The 18,662-nt window shown below is 24.2% G+C and overlaps 5 protein-coding genes and 1 non-coding gene across 7 annotated transcripts; 3 read left to right on the plus strand and 3 right to left on the minus strand.

Annotated features, from left to right (window-relative positions):
* Positions 1-3,293: 3,293 nt before the first annotated feature.
* LOC122859957 lies at positions 3,294-3,484 on the minus strand. Its single transcript, XR_006374401.1, has one exon. It is a non-coding gene; the product is annotated as a U2 spliceosomal RNA (small nuclear RNA).
* Positions 3,485-4,834: 1,350 nt separating this feature from the next.
* Positions 4,835-9,390, plus strand: LOC122858786 (phospholipase D1). Of its 2 annotated transcripts, none has more exons than XM_044161929.1 (3): positions 4,835-5,846; positions 5,912-6,456; positions 6,758-9,390. In XM_044161929.1, the coding sequence occupies exons 1-3, from the start codon at positions 5,275-5,277 to the stop codon at positions 9,268-9,270; spliced, it is 3,630 nt and encodes a 1,209-aa protein (XP_044017864.1). In that variant the 5' UTR covers positions 4,835-5,274; the 3' UTR covers positions 9,271-9,390. The 2 variants fall into 2 exon arrangements, with proteins under 2 accessions (XP_044017864.1, XP_044017865.1); XM_044161930.1 differs by having other exon boundaries at positions 5,717-5,833.
* A 706-nt stretch (positions 9,391-10,096) lies between these two features.
* LOC122859670 lies at positions 10,097-11,561 on the minus strand. The gene is made up of 4 exons (XM_044163354.1): positions 11,305-11,561; positions 10,692-11,209; positions 10,185-10,455; positions 10,097-10,122 (listed from the first exon to the last, which is right to left on the minus strand). Exons 2-4 carry the CDS (start codon positions 11,181-11,183, stop codon positions 10,097-10,099), a joined length of 789 nt encoding a protein of 262 aa, XP_044019289.1. The 5' UTR covers positions 11,184-11,209; positions 11,305-11,561.
* Positions 11,562-11,671: 110 nt separating this feature from the next.
* On the plus strand, positions 11,672-13,584 carry LOC122858787 (ubiquitin-conjugating enzyme E2 L3-like). The gene is made up of 4 exons (XM_044161931.1): positions 11,672-12,123; positions 12,371-12,466; positions 12,550-12,736; positions 12,818-13,584. Exons 1-4 carry the CDS (start codon positions 12,097-12,099, stop codon positions 12,976-12,978), a joined length of 471 nt encoding a protein of 156 aa, XP_044017866.1. The 5' UTR covers positions 11,672-12,096; the 3' UTR covers positions 12,979-13,584.
* A 287-nt stretch (positions 13,585-13,871) lies between these two features.
* On the minus strand, positions 13,872-17,776 carry LOC122859671 (DNA replication ATP-dependent helicase/nuclease DNA2). Its single transcript, XM_044163356.1, has 3 exons — positions 17,598-17,776; positions 17,357-17,507; positions 13,872-17,281 (listed from the first exon to the last, which is right to left on the minus strand). The coding sequence occupies exons 1-3, from the start codon at positions 17,628-17,630 to the stop codon at positions 13,872-13,874; spliced, it is 3,594 nt and encodes a 1,197-aa protein (XP_044019291.1). The 5' UTR covers positions 17,631-17,776.
* A 117-nt stretch (positions 17,777-17,893) lies between these two features.
* LOC122858789 (cytochrome b-c1 complex subunit 9) lies at positions 17,894-18,659 on the plus strand. Its single transcript, XM_044161932.1, has 3 exons — positions 17,894-17,976; positions 18,066-18,227; positions 18,415-18,659. The coding sequence occupies exons 2-3, from the start codon at positions 18,087-18,089 to the stop codon at positions 18,448-18,450; spliced, it is 177 nt and encodes a 58-aa protein (XP_044017867.1). The 5' UTR covers positions 17,894-17,976; positions 18,066-18,086; the 3' UTR covers positions 18,451-18,659.
* The last annotated feature ends 3 nt before the right edge of the window (positions 18,660-18,662 follow it).

Consider the following 18,662-nt stretch of genomic DNA (forward strand, 5'->3'; position numbering starts at 1 on the left):
TGAACGAGGGGGGCAAAATAAGCGTAAACCCAGTGGAAAGGAGTAAAAATAAAAAATAAAAAAAATAAAATCGACAACGCCAAAACAAGAAATAAAATTTATATATATATAATTTAAAATTTAAAAAATGGGGGGAGAGAAAAAGTGGAAAAAAAAAGAAAAAAGTAGCGAATGTTATGTTTGGGGGGGTATTTTCCCTTTCGCTTGTATTGATATCGTTCCGAACAACACGGGCATTTACCCCCACTGACGAGCTTTTTTATCATAATAATTACGTTAATCAGAGAGAGAGAGATAAAATGAGAGTGGGAAATCATGGGGTTTACTGAAAGTCCGAACTCTGGACTGTACATACTGCAGTTCATTTGCTCATAGCACCTTTAACAATCACGTATCAGCTCGCACATTCTCATTGCAACAAAAATTAATTATCTATTTTATTTTTTTTTATAACATGCATATTATTAAGTAGAAATATATAGTAGAAATATTAAACATAATAATATAAATTATTGTCAATATTTTTTTACATTTGTAATGTTTATAATATATAAAAAACTTTATGAAGAAAAAATTGTTTCTTTTATATTTTCAATAAATTTATAATAATATTTTGATAATGGAAATTTTTTGTTAATATAATGTAATATAGTATTATTATTAATTGATTGTATATTAAAAATAACTTTCGCAAAAAATAAATAAATAAATAAATCACAAGTTAAATAGTTGTAACAGGATATAAAATTAACTGGACGATGTTATGCATCACTTATATTTACAACTTTCCCTTGACATTCATGAAATAAAATTCGAATTAAGAATGAAGTTAATTGTAAAGCAAAAAAAACTTGGTCAGATGATACAGACGAGTTGTTTAAAAAATCAAGATCTCATCAGTTGTTATTATTTATTTTTTTGTACCTGATCATATGTATGAAAGACATGAAACAAATTTATATATGTAATGTCATTAATTTTTCGAAGATTCAACTCATAATAATACATATTTTAATCATAGTTATTTAAAATTATTTTCATGTCAATTTTATGATAGATAATTTGAGAATAAATGTATTTTACAATTTTTATTTTTATTCTGCAATAATATATAATATTTTCAATTGATTTTATATTTTATTGCAAATTAAATGACGAAAATAAGTTAAACTATATAATCAACATTGCATTCTTTGTATATTTTTTTGTAAAATATAAAATGATTTATTTGGAAATAATTGTGAATTTCTTTGTTTTATTATTTTTAAATTTAATTATAACAATATTTTTTTTCGATTAAATTAAGAGTATTTTATTTGATAATTCGTTGACAGTTGTACGTTTTCTGATACTGATAAAAATCGACACTTATGGATGCTAGTCAATGTTTTCATGGAACACATATTTACACATTTTTAATAGAAAAAATATAGACGGAGAAATTCAAAGTCTAAATAAAAAAAAAACTAATCACGAAGAAATTACAAAGTAGACGGAAAAGTTGTGGAGAATAACGGAGAAATAAGGATAAAGTGACAAATGAATTACTGAATGAAAAAATTATTTGTTGGGAACATTGCTACGATAGTGCTATTATCTCTCATGGTTCCAGTTGGGAAGATCACCCGTGTACCTTTTTTTCTGATTTTGCGTCAATTTTGTTTTTTTTTTCAACCCCCAATATTTAGTTTTGCTGACAAGGCTCCTGAATTAATTTAAAAAATGCAAATAATTATAAGAACAGATAAAGTGTATTTATTGAATCAAAGAAAGTATACAATAACAAAACATATTTCCAGTGGTGGGACAAAACAATATTTATTGAAAACCAAACAAAGAAGGGTTTACAACTTCAGGGTATGTTCCCAGTGGTGGGACAAAACATATACACTTTGATCTTAGCCAGTTGGCTGAGATGATGGTCTACACTCTAATCTTGGCCAGTTGGCTAAGATGGTTGGTAACTTTAATATTTTTTAATTAATGTATACATAAATCTTTATAATTTTATATTTAAAAAATTCAAATGATGGTATACACTCTCATCTAAGCCAGTAGGCTGAGATGGTGGGTAACTTTAATATTATTAAAAGGTATTTATATATATATATAAATTATAATAATAATATATATATTTATAAAACTTTATAATTTTATATTTAAAAAATTCAAATGATGGTCTACACTATCATCTAAGCCAGTAAGCTGAGATGGTGGTCTACACTCTGATCTTAGCCAGTTGGCTAAGATGGTTGGTACTTTCCTTTAACAATAAAGTTGTTTGAAAACAATAAAATTATTTGTAAGAAAAAATTGATTAAAATATACAACTTTTTTTTTTTTTCAAATGTAAATCTATTGCTGATGCTGCTGCAAGTTTGAAAATACGACCCTGGCTTATCTCACTAGACATTCATTTAACATATTTAAAATAATTAATATCTAAAAATAAAAATCTGGATTTATAAAATATGAAAAAAAAAAACAACAAGTAATCCGATTTTTAAATGTTAAATAACAATTTATTTATCTATTTATTTAATTGTTATTTAAATATTATTGATAGTAATTTTTCTTTTTTTTTTTTTTATGTTCCATGTATCTGTAACATTCTAGAAGTACTCAAATTGTCAGATCAATTTTTAATTGATTTTTTAGTGACGTTTAAGAAAATAAAAATACATTTAATACAATTAATAATGTATTTATTATTTAATTAAATAAAACAAAATACAATAAACAAATTAATGTATAAAAAAAAAAAGAATGAAACGACAAAATAAACGAAAAAAAAAAAATTCACTTATATTTTTTAGATTCACAGGAATGTTTATATGACTACTACTTGTACGATCGATCTACATGATTATCATCGCATATTAAATTAAATAAAAGAATTATATTTTACAAATTACTGACTTACTCGTACACTAACATTTGAATACGACAAATAAAAGAAAAAGAATAATGAACGAAGAAATTAAAAGTCTGTGAAAATTAAAAAACAAATTATGGAGAAATATCGATATTTAGCCAATTATCGCCCTATACTACACTCTAGTCTTAGCCAGGTGGCTGTGATTGAATGCAGGTGCTATAAATTATGAATATACAGGTAAGATACAGGTAACTTACAGGTAAGTAATACAGGTAAATTACATGTAAGTAGGTGACCTGATTAAAAAAATTTTTTTTCCATTTTTGATTAATCGGATTTAATTAAACAATTCATCGATCCAATTAAACAATTCATCTATTCAATTAAATAATTGGTTTTATTGTGTTTCTATAGTGTTATGTGGGCTGTTTCCGGTGGTACTGCAATACCGGATCAACCCGTGGTAGAGTCAGAGCAAGCCCCGACATCTACCTATTTCCAAAAATCAGTTTAATATTCTGGCCCCTCAATGAGGAGCGTATCAGATATTAAGCTGATAAGAACAGATACTACACTTTGATCTTAGCCAAAAGGCCGAGAAGCGATAACGTTAACTAATATGAACCTCTTTTTAACGTGGAAACATAAATATAACACATACGAAAAACATGCGACATCATTCGGACACATTTGTAACTTTCTTCACAAACTCATTTTATTTGCCTATTTAACTACAAAAACTACTTGCAAATGAATTGTTTAATTGAATGCTGAATTGTTTAATCGAACACTGAATTATTTAATCCAACACTGAATTATTTAATCGAAAATTAATTATTTAATCAATAAATTTTTTAATCAAAAATTAATTATTTAATCAAATATGAATTTTTTAATTAAATTCTGAGTTATTCAATAACAAAAGGAATTGTTTAATCAAATATTTAATTATTTAATCGAAAAATAAATTTTTTAATCGAATTTTTAATTATAGAAATTTTTTCACAATTTTCATCAAAAAAAAAATTTTTAAATATCGAGTTATTTGATTAATTTTCTTATCAAAAAATTGAATTTCATCTCCATACTGTTACAATAAATTATTACAATATATTTTTTATTTAAAAAAAAATATTAGGTACTTTATTTATTATCATAAAAATACAAAAAAAAAAAAAAAAAATGTTGCATATTTTATAGGTACTTTAATCAGTAGATCATTATAATTTTCTCTTCATACGAAATAGAAAAAAAAAAACATATTAAAAGTAAACATGATAAATTTGATAAGGATAAAAAAATAAATTTTATTATGATAATAAAATTTCAAAGAAAATGTATATATGCAAGTGTACGTAAGCAATAATAATTTAATTATCCAATCGACAATACTCGGTTAATTTCGATTGTCTTCGCTTACAAACACTTGTTTCTTTTCCATGAATAAACGTGCAGCAACAAGCTGTCAGACTGAACAACACAATTTCATATCATCGTTTATCTAACCTAAGACTAAGAAATAAAATTTATATATAGACATATATATGCTCAGTGATAATGTTAAACTTAAGTGAATAATATTTTATATATTTAATATTTTTATAGTGTTATTTTTTATATATTTAAAATAAAAAAATCAGTGTGTGTGACGACAAATGCCGGTAATAACCAAGAGAAAAATTTTTGCTCCAAAATAATAATAAAAACAATAATTTGTTTTGAATTACATCAAGTTTGTATCCTTTTTAAATCAACATAATTATTATACATAAATATTAATTATTTAATTATATATAAACATTAAATAATTAATTTTAAATTAAAAAATAAATATCAAAAAAAAATATATATTTATTCATTGTCGTTAATTAATAAACGTCATTATGACCTCATTTTCAAGGATGACAAATGGAATTTCCTAATGCTTTGCTTTGTTCATGGTTAACTTATTTTCCTTAAAATTTTTTTTTTAATTTATTAATAACAATAATATATTTATATCAATTTATCCAACTAAACAATTATATTTTTTGTTTATTTTTTGCAATATTGTTTATTTTTTTAATTGTTGAGTGCTAACAATAATAATAATAATTTTAAATATATAATTAAATCATTGTTATTTATATAAAAAAAATAAATTAATAAATAAATTATAACCATATTTAAAGATATAATTTTATTGGATAATATTAGTCACTAGTTGGTTGTTGAAGTTTTTTATAATGAACATACCATATTTAGTTGTACAAGTTAGTTAAAACAATGCCGATTGTTTTAAAAATAATAAATAATAATTAATTTAAATGAATAGTTTAAAGAAAAATTAATTTAAAAAAGTGTGATATTTTATTTTTTCCTTGACAAGTCTTGTTTAGATTAAAAAATAAACAACAATGTATAATAATGATGATCATGATAATCCAATTGACTCTGATGACAATAATGACGACCATGGTTTATCACATGATTCTGAATATGATGATGAACTTGGTGTACCAGATTCACTAGATGTAACTGTACTTCCTGATGAAGGACTAATAAATCTTCCAAATTCAAGTGAAAAAAATATTCAACAACAAAAACAACAAGAAGAAAAAATAAAAAATATAAAAAAAGGAAATTCATTTGATGCTGTACATATACCACCACTTAAATTTAAAAATCAAAATCGTAATGTATTTATACAGGGTGAAGATATTATTGTTAAAATAATAAATAATGAAAGAAGTGTAACAACACATCCAGTTAATCCAAATTTATATACAATTGAATTTACACATGGACCATTTACATGGACAGTTAAAAAACGATATAAACATATACAATATTTACATAATCAATTAAAAATATATCGTGCAAGTCTTCATATTCCATTTCCAACAAAAAATCATAGAGAACGTAGAAATAGTTTAAAAAATTTAGAAAATTTACGTGAAAATAAAAATAAAAAAGGTGCATTGCCAAGGTAATTTATAATTAACAAATAAATTTTTAATAACTAATTTATTAATTGTGTAATTTATTTTTTAGATTTCCAAATAAACCAGATGGTCTTGTTGCATCTGAACATGTTGCACATAGAATGAAAGTACTGGAAGATTATTTAAATAATCTTTTAAAAATAGCAATATATAAACATCATTCAGAGACAATAAGTTTTCTTGAATTATCATATTTGTCATTTATAAATGATCTTGGTGACAAAGGAAAAGAAGGATTAATTATGAAACGTACTGGTTCAAGTTCAAAACATGGTTGTAATTTTTGTGGTTTAATTGAAGGAATGTGTTGTATTCGTTGTAGTTATTTTTGTACATCATTTTGTGGTAGTTGGCATACAAGACATCTTGTTGTTAAAGATACATTTATTGCATATATTAATCCAAAAAATGGACAAATTAAATCAGTTATATTAATGGATAATGGATTTGAAGTTAGCTCTGGTATTTATTCAACTGGGCTGAGAAATGGTTTACAAATAACAAATTCAAGTAGACATATTGTCATTAAATGTTGGACAAGAAGAAAAGCCAAAGAGTGGCTTGAATTTATTCAAAATATTGCCATCACTAGAGGTAAATAAATATTAATTTCGATTTCTATACTTAACGATTAAATTTTCTTGTTATTATTAGATACAACATATTTTTTTTTTTAAATGAATAAATAATATTATCATCAAGACATAAAAATTCATTTAAAAAAAACTTGATATTTATATTTTAACAAGTGACAGTATATAAATTAATGACAAGTATTTAATTTTTAATACAAACAATCTTATAAAAATAAAAAAAAGTAAACATATTGATTGAAAAAGTTAATTTTTATAATTTTTTTATATTAAAATAATAATATTTATTAAATTATTTTCAGGTAAATATTTTATTCAATCAAATCCACATGGTTCATTTGCTCCATATCGTTCATCAACATCAGCAAGTTGGTTTGTTGATGGTGCTAATTATATGTCAGCAGTTGCTGATGTTCTTGAAGCAGCTAAAGAAGAAATATTTATTGCTGATTGGTGGTTATCACCAGAAATATATATGAAACGTCCAATAATAAATGGTGATTATTGGCGTCTTGATAAAATACTTTTACGTAAAGCACAAGAAGGTGTTAAAGTATTTATTATGATATATAAAGAAGTTGAACTTGCACTTGGTATTAATTCATTTTATAGTAAACAAAAATTAGTTGAAAAATGTCCAGAAAATATAAAAGTATTGAGACATCCAGATCATGCAAGAGTTGGAATATTTTTATGGGCTCATCATGAAAAAATTGTTGTTATTGATCAATCAATTGCATTTATTGGTGGTATTGATCTTTGTTATGGTCGTTGGGATACAAATGAACATCGTTTAACTGATTTAGGATCTGTTCATCAATCAAGTATATATATTCCAACAAGAGGTAAAGTAACAACATCAAGTAGTAAAAAAGGTGGTAAAAAATTAGTTGATAAAAATGTTTTTTTACCACTTGCTATTGCAACAAATACAATTGCAATGGCAACAACAAAATGTATACCTGTATTACCACTTCCAAAAATTAAATCAACAATTAATTCAACACCAGTTAAAAAAATTATATTACAACAACAACAACAAGATGAACAATTTGAACAATATGAACAACCACAACAATCATTTCAACATCAACAACAACAACAGCAGCAACAACAAAATCAACAACAAGTATCAATACAACAATCAACAAGTTGTGGCTATGATAATCCTAGATTTTTATCACCATCATCATCATCACAAGAGATTGAACATTTAAAATGTAATACACCAGATCCACAAAAAAAAAATATATTTGACATGGCAAGAACAACAGTTGATAAAGTTAAACAAAATGTTAAAATAAAAAGACAAGAATTTATAAATATGGTTTATAGTAATAATGAAATAAGTAGTAGTGATGATGAAGATGAAATTGATAATGCAGGATATAATAATCGTAATAATTTTAATATAACAGAACCAATTGATGTTGAAGAAGTATTAAAAAATAATGCTGATATATTATCTGGTTTACCTGGTGCTGCAAAATTATGGCTTGGTAAAGATTATACAAATTTTGTTGTTAAAGATTTTTATAAATTAGAACAACCATATCAAGATTTAGTTGATAGATCAACAACACCAAGAATGCCATGGCATGATATGGGAATTGTTGTACAAGGTTCATCAGCTCGTGATATTGCTCGACATTTTATACAACGTTGGAATGCAATTAAAGTTGAAAAAGCTAAATTACATATGAGTTATCCATTTTTATTACCAAAATGTTATAATAATAATTTTACAAATTTTATGGATAAAATTTTTTTAAATGAAAAATTTTATAATGTTAAATGTCAAATATTGAGATCAATAAGTTCATGGTCTGCTGGTTTATTAGAATCTGATGTTATTGAAGAAAGTATACATCAAGCATATATTGATGCAATAACAAATTCGGAAAAATATATTTATATTGAAAATCAATTTTTTATAACACTAGCAACAATGGAACGTCATCCAGTTAAAAATAGAATTGGTGAAACATTATTAAAACGTATATTACGTGCACATCGTGAAGGTTCAGTATTTCGTGTATTTATTATAATGCCATTATTACCTGGTTTTGAGGGTGAAATTGGTGGACCAACTGGTACAACATTACATGCAATAACACACTGGAATTATGCATCAATATCACGTGGTAAAGATGCAATTATAAATCGTTTAATTGAATCTGGTATTAAAAATCCAAGTGATTATATAACATTTCATGGATTACGTACACATGATATGTTAAATGGTACACTAGTTACTGAACTTATTTATGTACATAGTAAATTAATGATTATTGATGATAAAACAATTATTTGTGGTTCAGCAAATATTAATGATAGAAGTATGATTGCAACAAGAGATTCAGAAATTGGTATTATTATACATGATTTAGAATTTGATGATGGTAAAATGAATTTAAATAATTATCCAAGTGGTAAATTTGCTGGTTCATTAAGACGACAATTATTTCGTGAACATCTTGGTTTAATATGGAGTAAAGAAAAAATTGATATACAAGATCCAATTAAAAAAACATTTTATGAAGATATTTGGCGTAAAAGAAGTCAAAAAAATACACAAATATTTGAAGATATATTTCAATGTATACCATCTGATAAAGTTAAAAGTTTTGCTGAACTAAAAATATATCAAAAAAAACCTGGTTTAGGAATAACTGATCCAGATGCAGCCAAGGAAATGTTGACTGGTTTGAGAGGACAAATTGTTGATATGCCTTTAGAATTTTTAAAAGATGAAACACTGACACCTGCAGTCAGTACTGTTGAAGGAATATTGCCAACGTCATTGTGGACATGATGACTTAAATTACATAATTATTAATAATTAACATTCCTTCAAATGATTGCAGGCAATGCTCAGAAGTTTATTTTTATAACTTGCTATTTTTTAAAAGCATTTGTGATGTAAATTAATGAACAAAACTTATTTTTTTTTTCTTTTTTTTTTAATTAATAATTAACAAAAATATTTACGAATTTATATAAATTTTATAAAAACAGTATTTTAAAAAAAATTTTAAATAATTTAATTATTTTTTTCATAAATTATTTATGGAATTGGAAAAAAAAAAACAACGAGTCATATTAAAAAAAATATTTCATTATGGCAAATTACTTGTACAATTAATTATGTTATTATTATTATTTTTTTTTTTTTATTAAATTAAAAATACCTCATTAAGTATTTTATTTTTTTTTTGTTTATATTTTTAAATTTTTTAATATTCTTGATTAAATGTTAATCAATGGTTGTTATTTTATTTTCAAGATATTTTTTCTTTTTTTAAAAAAAGGATAAACTCAATATTATTATTATATTATTATTAAAAATATATATATTAATTATAAATATTGTACAAATATGCCAAATTGATATTTAAATATATTGATTTATATTATAAATTATATCTTTTTGATGAAATTTACGAATAAAAAAATATAATAAATTATTAAATCTATTTTGTTTATTTATTTATTTATTTATTCTACTAACCCAGTGACAGTATAAGAGTTTTGTTTATTTACTTATTTGTTTACTAAATTTTTAAATTGTTTATGTTTTTATTTATTTGTTTATTTATTTTTTTTTGTTGAACTTTTTGTTTGCTATTATTATTTAAATTCTATTTTATAGCGACGTTACCGACTGCTGTACTCAAAAGTTATTTTATTCACCAGCGTTTTTATAACAAAAAAAAAAAAAAAAAATGCATGTAATAAAATTTAAAAACGTAAATATCATAAACATCATGAATTTTGATTCAAGTGCTACTGGATGCAGCTTACGACGTGCTTCTTTGTATATACGGCTTTCAGGTGGTTGTGGTCTGCTTATGAGTGGTGTTGTTGAAACTGGTGAATGTGAAGGAGATGCTGTTGGTGCTGGTAACAGTGGTTTTAATGTTGGTCTACGTCTTGCCGGTGATGATGGTGACGATGGTATATGTGTTGATGTTGTTGCTTCATCGTCATCAATAGAAAGCTAAATAAAATTCAAAAAATGATTAAAATCTGTTTTATAAATCAATTTAGTGAGCTATTGACAAATGGCTAAGGAATGGACGTAGCTTATCTGTTAATTTTTAAAGGATTAATTTAGCCAAAGAAATTAATAGGTAAATCACATCCATTCCTTAGCCATTTGTCAGTAGTAATTAATTTATTGAGTAAATTTAATTACAAGCGAGCATTACTAAAACAATTGTAAACTTTATTTACCTCTTCCAAAGCATGAGGTGAAGCGGCCATGCGTTGCCTCATTTCTTCAAAGATTTTTTTTTTGTGGACATTGAAAAATTTTGTCACGCAATCGATATTCTTCTCACGATAATTCGGAAGAGATCTTAACTCTTCGTGAATCTTATTGATGATTAAATCGTCCTTTTTGCCTTCTAATTCCCTTAATGACGCACAGCGTAAGGCAAAGTCATAATCCAATATTTTATAATTATCTAATGACACTATATAATTTGGGTTTCTCTGAACTTGCTCGATTTCATATTTGATAAATTGTTTATTCCGATATATATACGCAAGAATTTTTAACTTTAAATTTTTTTCACGTAATTTATTCGGTTTGATATATCCAAGTGCTGTAAATAAATTATCAGATCCAGGATATGAACCCATTTTGACTAGGTCAAGTTCTTCAAGTTGATCTCGAAAAAAATCGACAATAGCTGGTAACTTTTTGGCAATGGCACTTTCCATCGTATACCGAAAATATTAGTTTCAATCTAAAATTAAAAAACGAATTCGCAAATTAGAAATTAAGACACGAAAAAAAAGTAAACAAAAGAATAACTTGATGTTTTTCGAATACAATACTTACATAGATAGGAAACTGTATAAAACTCATATATTTAATACTACTATTTAATAGTTGATGATAATTTATTGAAATTATAAATGTTTTTCAGTATATAATCAAACAGTGTTTGTTATACGTTGTTGTACGTTCTTATTTGTTGTTAATTGTTATTAAGAGTAGCAGACACTCAGCTCTCAGGCAGCAGCCGTTATAAATACGATAAATACAATATAAATATTTTCATTTGTCTTTACACTTTACAGTTTACATGAAAATATTAAAGATGCTTTTTTGTAAACCTGCCTTAAAGTTATTCAGGAATCCATGGAAGTGAACTGCAGCGTCACTCGATTAAGTGGCCATCATTTACAACCATTTATAAATACATACAGCATCATGGCGTCTTGTAACCGCTGATTGTGATAATTGTAATCAATTGTAATAGTGATTAATTTTTGCTTAAGACTTGATAATCCTTACAGTGTAATTACCGATAAATAATTAATTTCAAGTTAAATACAACAACTGTAAATAAAATATATATTTTTTTTTCAATAATAACATTTCATAAAAAAAAACTTGGTTAAGAATTATTTGACCTCATAAATTGCCTTCGTCATCGAGACTTCGAGAGCCGGACATTCCTCTGAGGCATCAGAACAGCAGCCGGATATTTTTTTTTTTTTTCCTATTCAGTTGACACATATTATCAAAGTTATTAAAAAAAAAAAAAATAACAACAATATTTATTTAAATATAAATAAAGAATAGTTGGACATTGATTCTTTTAAAAATTTTGGATTATTGTACAAAATGGCAGCAACAAGACGTTTGCAAAAGGTAATTGAATTAAAATTATTATCATTTTTTTATTTAACAATATACGTGTAATTATTTAAAGAAAATTTAACTATTATTAATAGGTAATGTTTAAAGAAAAATTATCAAGTTTTTTCATTGTGCATTTAAAAGAAAAAAAAAGTTTCTGAGTCATCAAAATAATTCTTGCCTTTGTTAAATTTATTTATCTTTTTTTTTTTTTTTTTTATTATCAACATGGTAACTATATTTTAAAATGAATTTACAGGAACTTGGTGATCTTCGTGCATCTGCTATGAAACATTTCACAAATATTCAAGTTGATGAAACAAATATTCTCAACTGGCAAGGACTGATATTACCGGTTAGTTGCATAACTTTTTTAGTTCTTTTGTTTTTATTTTTTAATAAAAAAAAATTGATTAATTGATTGTTAATTATTTACAGGACAATCCACCATACAACAAAGGTGCATTCCGTATTGAAATTAATTTTCCAGCTGAATATCCATTCAAGCCACCAAGGATTACTTTTAAAACAAAAATTTATCATCCAAATATTGATGAAAAAGGACAAGTATGTCTTCCAATTATAACAGCTGAAAATTGGAAACCAGCAACAAAAACAGATCAAGGTAATAATCATTAATAATTACTTTAAATAATTTATTTATTTTCTTTTGTAAATTATATATTTTTTTTAATGTTTTATTTAGTCATTGAAGCATTGATTGCATTGGTAAATGATCCAGAACCAGATCATCCACTTCGAGCAGATCTAGCTGAAGAATTTTTGAAAGATAAAAAAAAATATATGAAAAATGCCGAAGAATTTACAAAAAAACATGCTGAAAAAAGACGAGAATTATCTGAATAATCAAATGATTAGCCATTCTCACCATGATGCCTACCGTCAAAAATATGATTTGTTTATTGGTAACTAAAATTCAATAAAAAAAAAAACATGTATAAATTTAAAACAAAAAAAAAAGTAAACAGAAGTTTAAATAATTTGTCATACTGTTTACCGATAAACACTTTTTTAAATACAAAAAATAATAAAAGATAAATCAATGAAAAACAAATGAAATATCAAAAAATCAATAAAAACAATTAAATCCGGCAGATATCTAGTGTACAGTATTGGTTGATCAACTAAAAAAAAAATCCCTTGAATAGAAATATTTATATGTGAGATAAAATGTTTGAAAAAACAAAAAAAAAAAATGAATAAAATAACAAAGAAATGAAAAAAAAAAAAAATATAACATTAATTAAACTTTTAAGATTAAAATAAACTGTATAAATACAATTTACTATTGTTTAATTTTAATCAAAATTTTCAGTATTTTTATCATTCACTTATTTTCACAATTAAAATGCTGGCTGTTGTGTGAATGATTAAAAAAATAATTTGTTTATGTGACAGTGCCAAAACAAAATATTTAATTTGTTCATTTTAATTTTTTTGCAAACCAAAGACCAGCAGTCAAACTAAATCAATAATATTTTCTTATCATTTGATACTTAAATTTTCATGTAACATTTACTAATATAATTATTTTTTTTTTGTTTTTATCAAAAGCAAAAATAAAATATATAAAATTTCTTTTTTAATTTTTGATATTTAATTTATTTAAATAATTTAAAAACAAGTATGTTAAATAAATTTATTAAAGGATAGATAATCATTACAAAAAGTACAAAAATATAAAGAAAAAAAAATCCATTTCATGCCAATGGAAAAATGACAAAAAAAAATTATTTTAATTATTTTTTTAAATCTTCAATATCAGCCATGACATTGGTCCATGAAAATTCATCAGTTTCATTTTTTAAATGCATAATTTTATTATTTTTATCAAGATAATCAATCATTTTTTTAGCTGGTGTAAATCTTTCAATTGACAATATATCAGCAATGACAATTAATTTATGTTTTGCACGTGTTAATGCAACATTAATACGTTTATGATCTTCAAGAACTTCATAAATACTTGTTGGCATTTTATTTGAATATGTTGTAACACTTTTACCAAATGTAAATATTATAATAGATTTATCTCTTCCTTGATACTGATCAACTGTATTAATTTCAACATCATATTTAATTGTTTGTTTTAATAGACATGTTTGTGCACGATATGGTGATATTATTCCAATGTCATCAATTTTAACACCTGATAAAATCAAAGTATCAACTAATTTTTTAACAATTGATGCTTCACAAATATTTGAACAACCAAAATGATCACTATCATTATCATCATCATCATCATTATTTATTATTACATTATCATCATTTTTATTTAATAATTTATTCATAGCAGCTAGATGAGTTGGTCCAGTATTTAGCATAATAACTGATTCATTTAATTCATTTGATAATGTTAACCGTAGCCATTTTTCAGATTTATTTATAATACTTTTATCAGTCAAATTATAAGTTGCATTTGATACTGTCTCATTACCAGCACAAAGTTTTCCATCATATGTCAATTCATTAGCAAGTGTCATTATTGGATAATTCATACGATATTGAAGACTTAGGATTTTTGTATTATTTGGAGTATCAAGACGACTAAAAATATCTTCTCTCATTCCACATTTTCTGGCTAATGGACTTAAAACAATTGGTGACAGTTGTTCAGGATCTCCAATTAGTACAAATTTCATTGCATTAAATAATGGTTTTAATAAAACTGGCTGTAATGCTTGACTACATTCATCAATAATACAATAATCAAATACTTTTTTTGTTAATAATGCATGACCAGCTGTTAAACATGTTATACCAATAATTTTAGCTTTATTTATTTTAGCATCTAACATCTCAGGACTATCACAACTTTTAATTAACGTATCATCACTATGATCAATCATCAATGGATGTATTCTTGATGATGCACCAATTCTTAGAAAATCAATTTTTTTATCTAACAACTTTAACAGTATATTATTAACAGCAGAATGTGTATAAGCTGTAACAAGTACTGTTTTTCCCATTAACATTAACATCTCAATAATTGCAATAATTAAATGTGTTTTACCAGTTCCAGGCATTCCTTTTATTAATAAATAATCATCAGCTTTTAATAGTGTTTTTAATGCATCATCTTGTACTTGATTTAAATTTGAACGTATTGCTTTAGCTTCATTACTGTAATATACATTTGTTAAATTTGTATTAAATGTTGCTGGTAATTTATCAATAATAATATTTCTTAATTTATTTGTAATATCATTGTCAGTTAATAATGTTGCAATTGTACCAACTGTTCTACTATTTCTATTGATATATGGATATAAATCAATATGAAATACACTTGATGAATTCCATTTTGTAAGGTCTTTATCAAGACTAATTTTCATTTCATTATTATTGATAAATATTATTTTTCCAGATGTTAAATGTAATCTAGTATTTGTACTTATTGAAACATAATCATCTTCATTAAATACATTAGAAAAATTATCAATTGGAAAGGTTGAATGATTTGGTTCAAGTGATTCATATGAACGTACAAAATGATGTATCATTCTACCATGATATTTTTCAATATTAATTACTTTTAAATTACTTATACAAAGACCTTTTTTTTCACGTGATATTGGTGTGGTGTTCCATATACAACGTGACAATTCAATATTACGATTATGTGCTTCTTCAATTTCTATCAATGATATCCATTTAATAACATAATTAATATGATCATCAGTTAAATGTTGTAATAATACATTTTTTAGCTTTGCAATTGGATGATGTTCAGATAAATATAAATCATCATCTCTATCAGCAAATGCTGTACAAACAGTATTATATGCACAATTACTACAACGTTTTTCATGATAAATTGGATTTGGTAACTTCATTGATTTTAATTTATCATTATCATTGTCATTTAAATTATCAGGTATTGTTGATAAATAATATGCCATTGTGTTTCTAGATAGCAATAGCTCTTTTTCATCTTTTTTAGTTGATTTAAATTCTTTCATTATATTATCTTTGATATAAAGCAACAAACCACCATCAACTTTTGTACCTAATATATTAAGCATTAAACAATAAAGATATAACTGTCCTTTGTGTGATTGATAAAATGTTGTTTTACCTGTTTTTATTTCTAATGGCATTATTTTTTTATAATTATTATGTAATTTAACTTCAACAGTTGCATCAATTTTACCTTTTACTCCTAGCAATGGTAAATAAACACTTTCTTCAATATCTTTAACATCAATTATTTTACCATTAAAATTATCATCTTTTTTATCATCAAGATTTTTTCCTTTTACATAACGATACATAAATTTATGTGTCATCAAAATATATTCATTTGCTAGTGATTTAATTTTTGCATGTGTTAAATTTGATGCATAAAGCATTATTATTGTTGATGGTTCTTTTAATATATCATCAAATAATTTATTTAAATCACTTACTTCAAATATTTTTTGAACTAATGCTGTTTGTAATAATTTATGAATTAATGAACCAAGTGTTAATGGTGTCATACTCACTTCTAAATTTGGTAATGCATTATAATCACCAAATTTTGATGATAATACACCTTCTCTTGGACAAAATAATGAATTAACAACAGTTGTACCATTAACAAGTATATCTGGTTGTGTTATACAAATACCATAATCATTATCAATTATCCAATCAGTTGAATTAATTTTTCTTTTAGCTTTTATTGTAACATATTCATTTATTGATGTTTTTAATCTGTACCATGCACCAGAACATATTACAGTTGCTGATGATTTTGTTATTTTATCTTCAACAGTTAATATTGTTTCTGATCTTTTTTCTTCAATTTTTAATACTTTAACACGTATCAAGTTTTCTAAATTAAGATTATATTTTTTTTCATCTTCCAAGTCATCAAAATCAAATATTAAATCATCATCATCATTTATTGTGTCAAATTCATTTGTTATTATTCCAGAATCAATTGTTTTTGTGCTTATTTTTGAAATTGTTTTTTTTGGAATATTTGATGATGTTGCACTGTCTGAATCAGAGTCAGAAAATGATGATAATAAACCAGCAATAAGAACACTGTCATTTTGATCAATGTATTCACATGAATTTGTTAATTTTTTTGGTTCCTTTGGTGACGTTGTTTTCGTTAATGATGACATAGTATTGTCAATTTTATTTGCCACAACTAAAATAACATAAATAATGTTTTTTATTTCATTTTTTTATTGGGATAATAATGATAATTTTTATCTTTGTTTACCTGTTAATTTTGGTTTTTTTTTTAAAACCATATCTTCTTCAAAATCTGAATCATTAAATATTATGTCATCTGGTATTTCATAACTTTCATTAAAATCATTTTCTCGTTCACGTTTTCCAAATTTTTCAGTATCATTTTTTTTATCTAAAACCTATTGAAATAATTTTGAAAAAAAACAATTATTATCTTTTCAATAATTAATTATTGTTATACAATTTTTATAAATAAATATAAAATTAACCTCATGGGATACTTTTAATTTTTGTTTATTCATTATTTATTTTGTTAGAAATTAAACAATGTCAGGGTAAATTTATTTGTTGTTAAATAATTAGTTGCAAAATTTATCATGAATTATAAACAAACGACAATCAGGTTGCAATTTTTTGTCCTGATTTGTTAATGATTTTATCCCGCCAATTGAAGTTAACAATTTTTTTTGTTTATTATTTTATTTTTGCTATTTCATGTGTTTTTACCTTCAGTCGACAAAACATTTAACAAGATGGCGTTTATTTATTGTGCATGTGTGTTTATCACATGGATACAACTTACAAGCTCACACACAAAAATTAATTTACAATTTTGTGTATGTGAATTTGTGAGTTTACGTAAGTAAGGTGAGTTTAATAAATCAATGAAATAATAAAATAAATTATAATATAATTAAACAATATTATTAATAATATAAAATTTATTTGTTGTTTAGGAGTATTAATAGTGTATCGAAATGGCACTTCAAACAACACTTTACAATGTTTTCTTCAAAAGAACATCAACATTTCTTCTAACCATTATGGCTGGTACGTTCCTCTTTGAACGTGGAGTTGATGTTACAACTGATTACATCTTCGAGACTTACAACAAAGGGGTATGTTATTTATTTATTTGTAATATAATTTTAATTAAAATACAAAATACCTTTTTAATGTTGACAATTGTCCCCACAATTAATTTAATACTTGAATTAATGTTTATAATTAAAAGTTAAATATTTTTTTCACATCTTGAGCTTTATTTATTTTATTTATTAAATAATAATTCTTTTTTTCTTACAGAAACTTTGGAAAGATATCAAACACAAGTACGAGTAATCACTGGATAATAAATTTAAGTTAATTAGTGATTATAAACTCAAAAAAAAAAAAACAACAAAAAAATCATTAAATAAATTGATTATCTAAAAATAACAAACTTTAAATATTCTTTTTTCTTTATGCACAAATTAAATGTATATAAAGTTCTCTTGTGCAAAGCTGTTTAAAAAAAAAATGATAAATAAATAAATAAACAAACATAAAAATAA

Source organism: Aphidius gifuensis, linkage group LG6 (assembly GCF_014905175.1).
Source record: "Aphidius gifuensis isolate YNYX2018 linkage group LG6, ASM1490517v1, whole genome shotgun sequence".
Taxonomy (NCBI): Eukaryota; Metazoa; Arthropoda; class Insecta; order Hymenoptera; family Braconidae; genus Aphidius; species Aphidius gifuensis.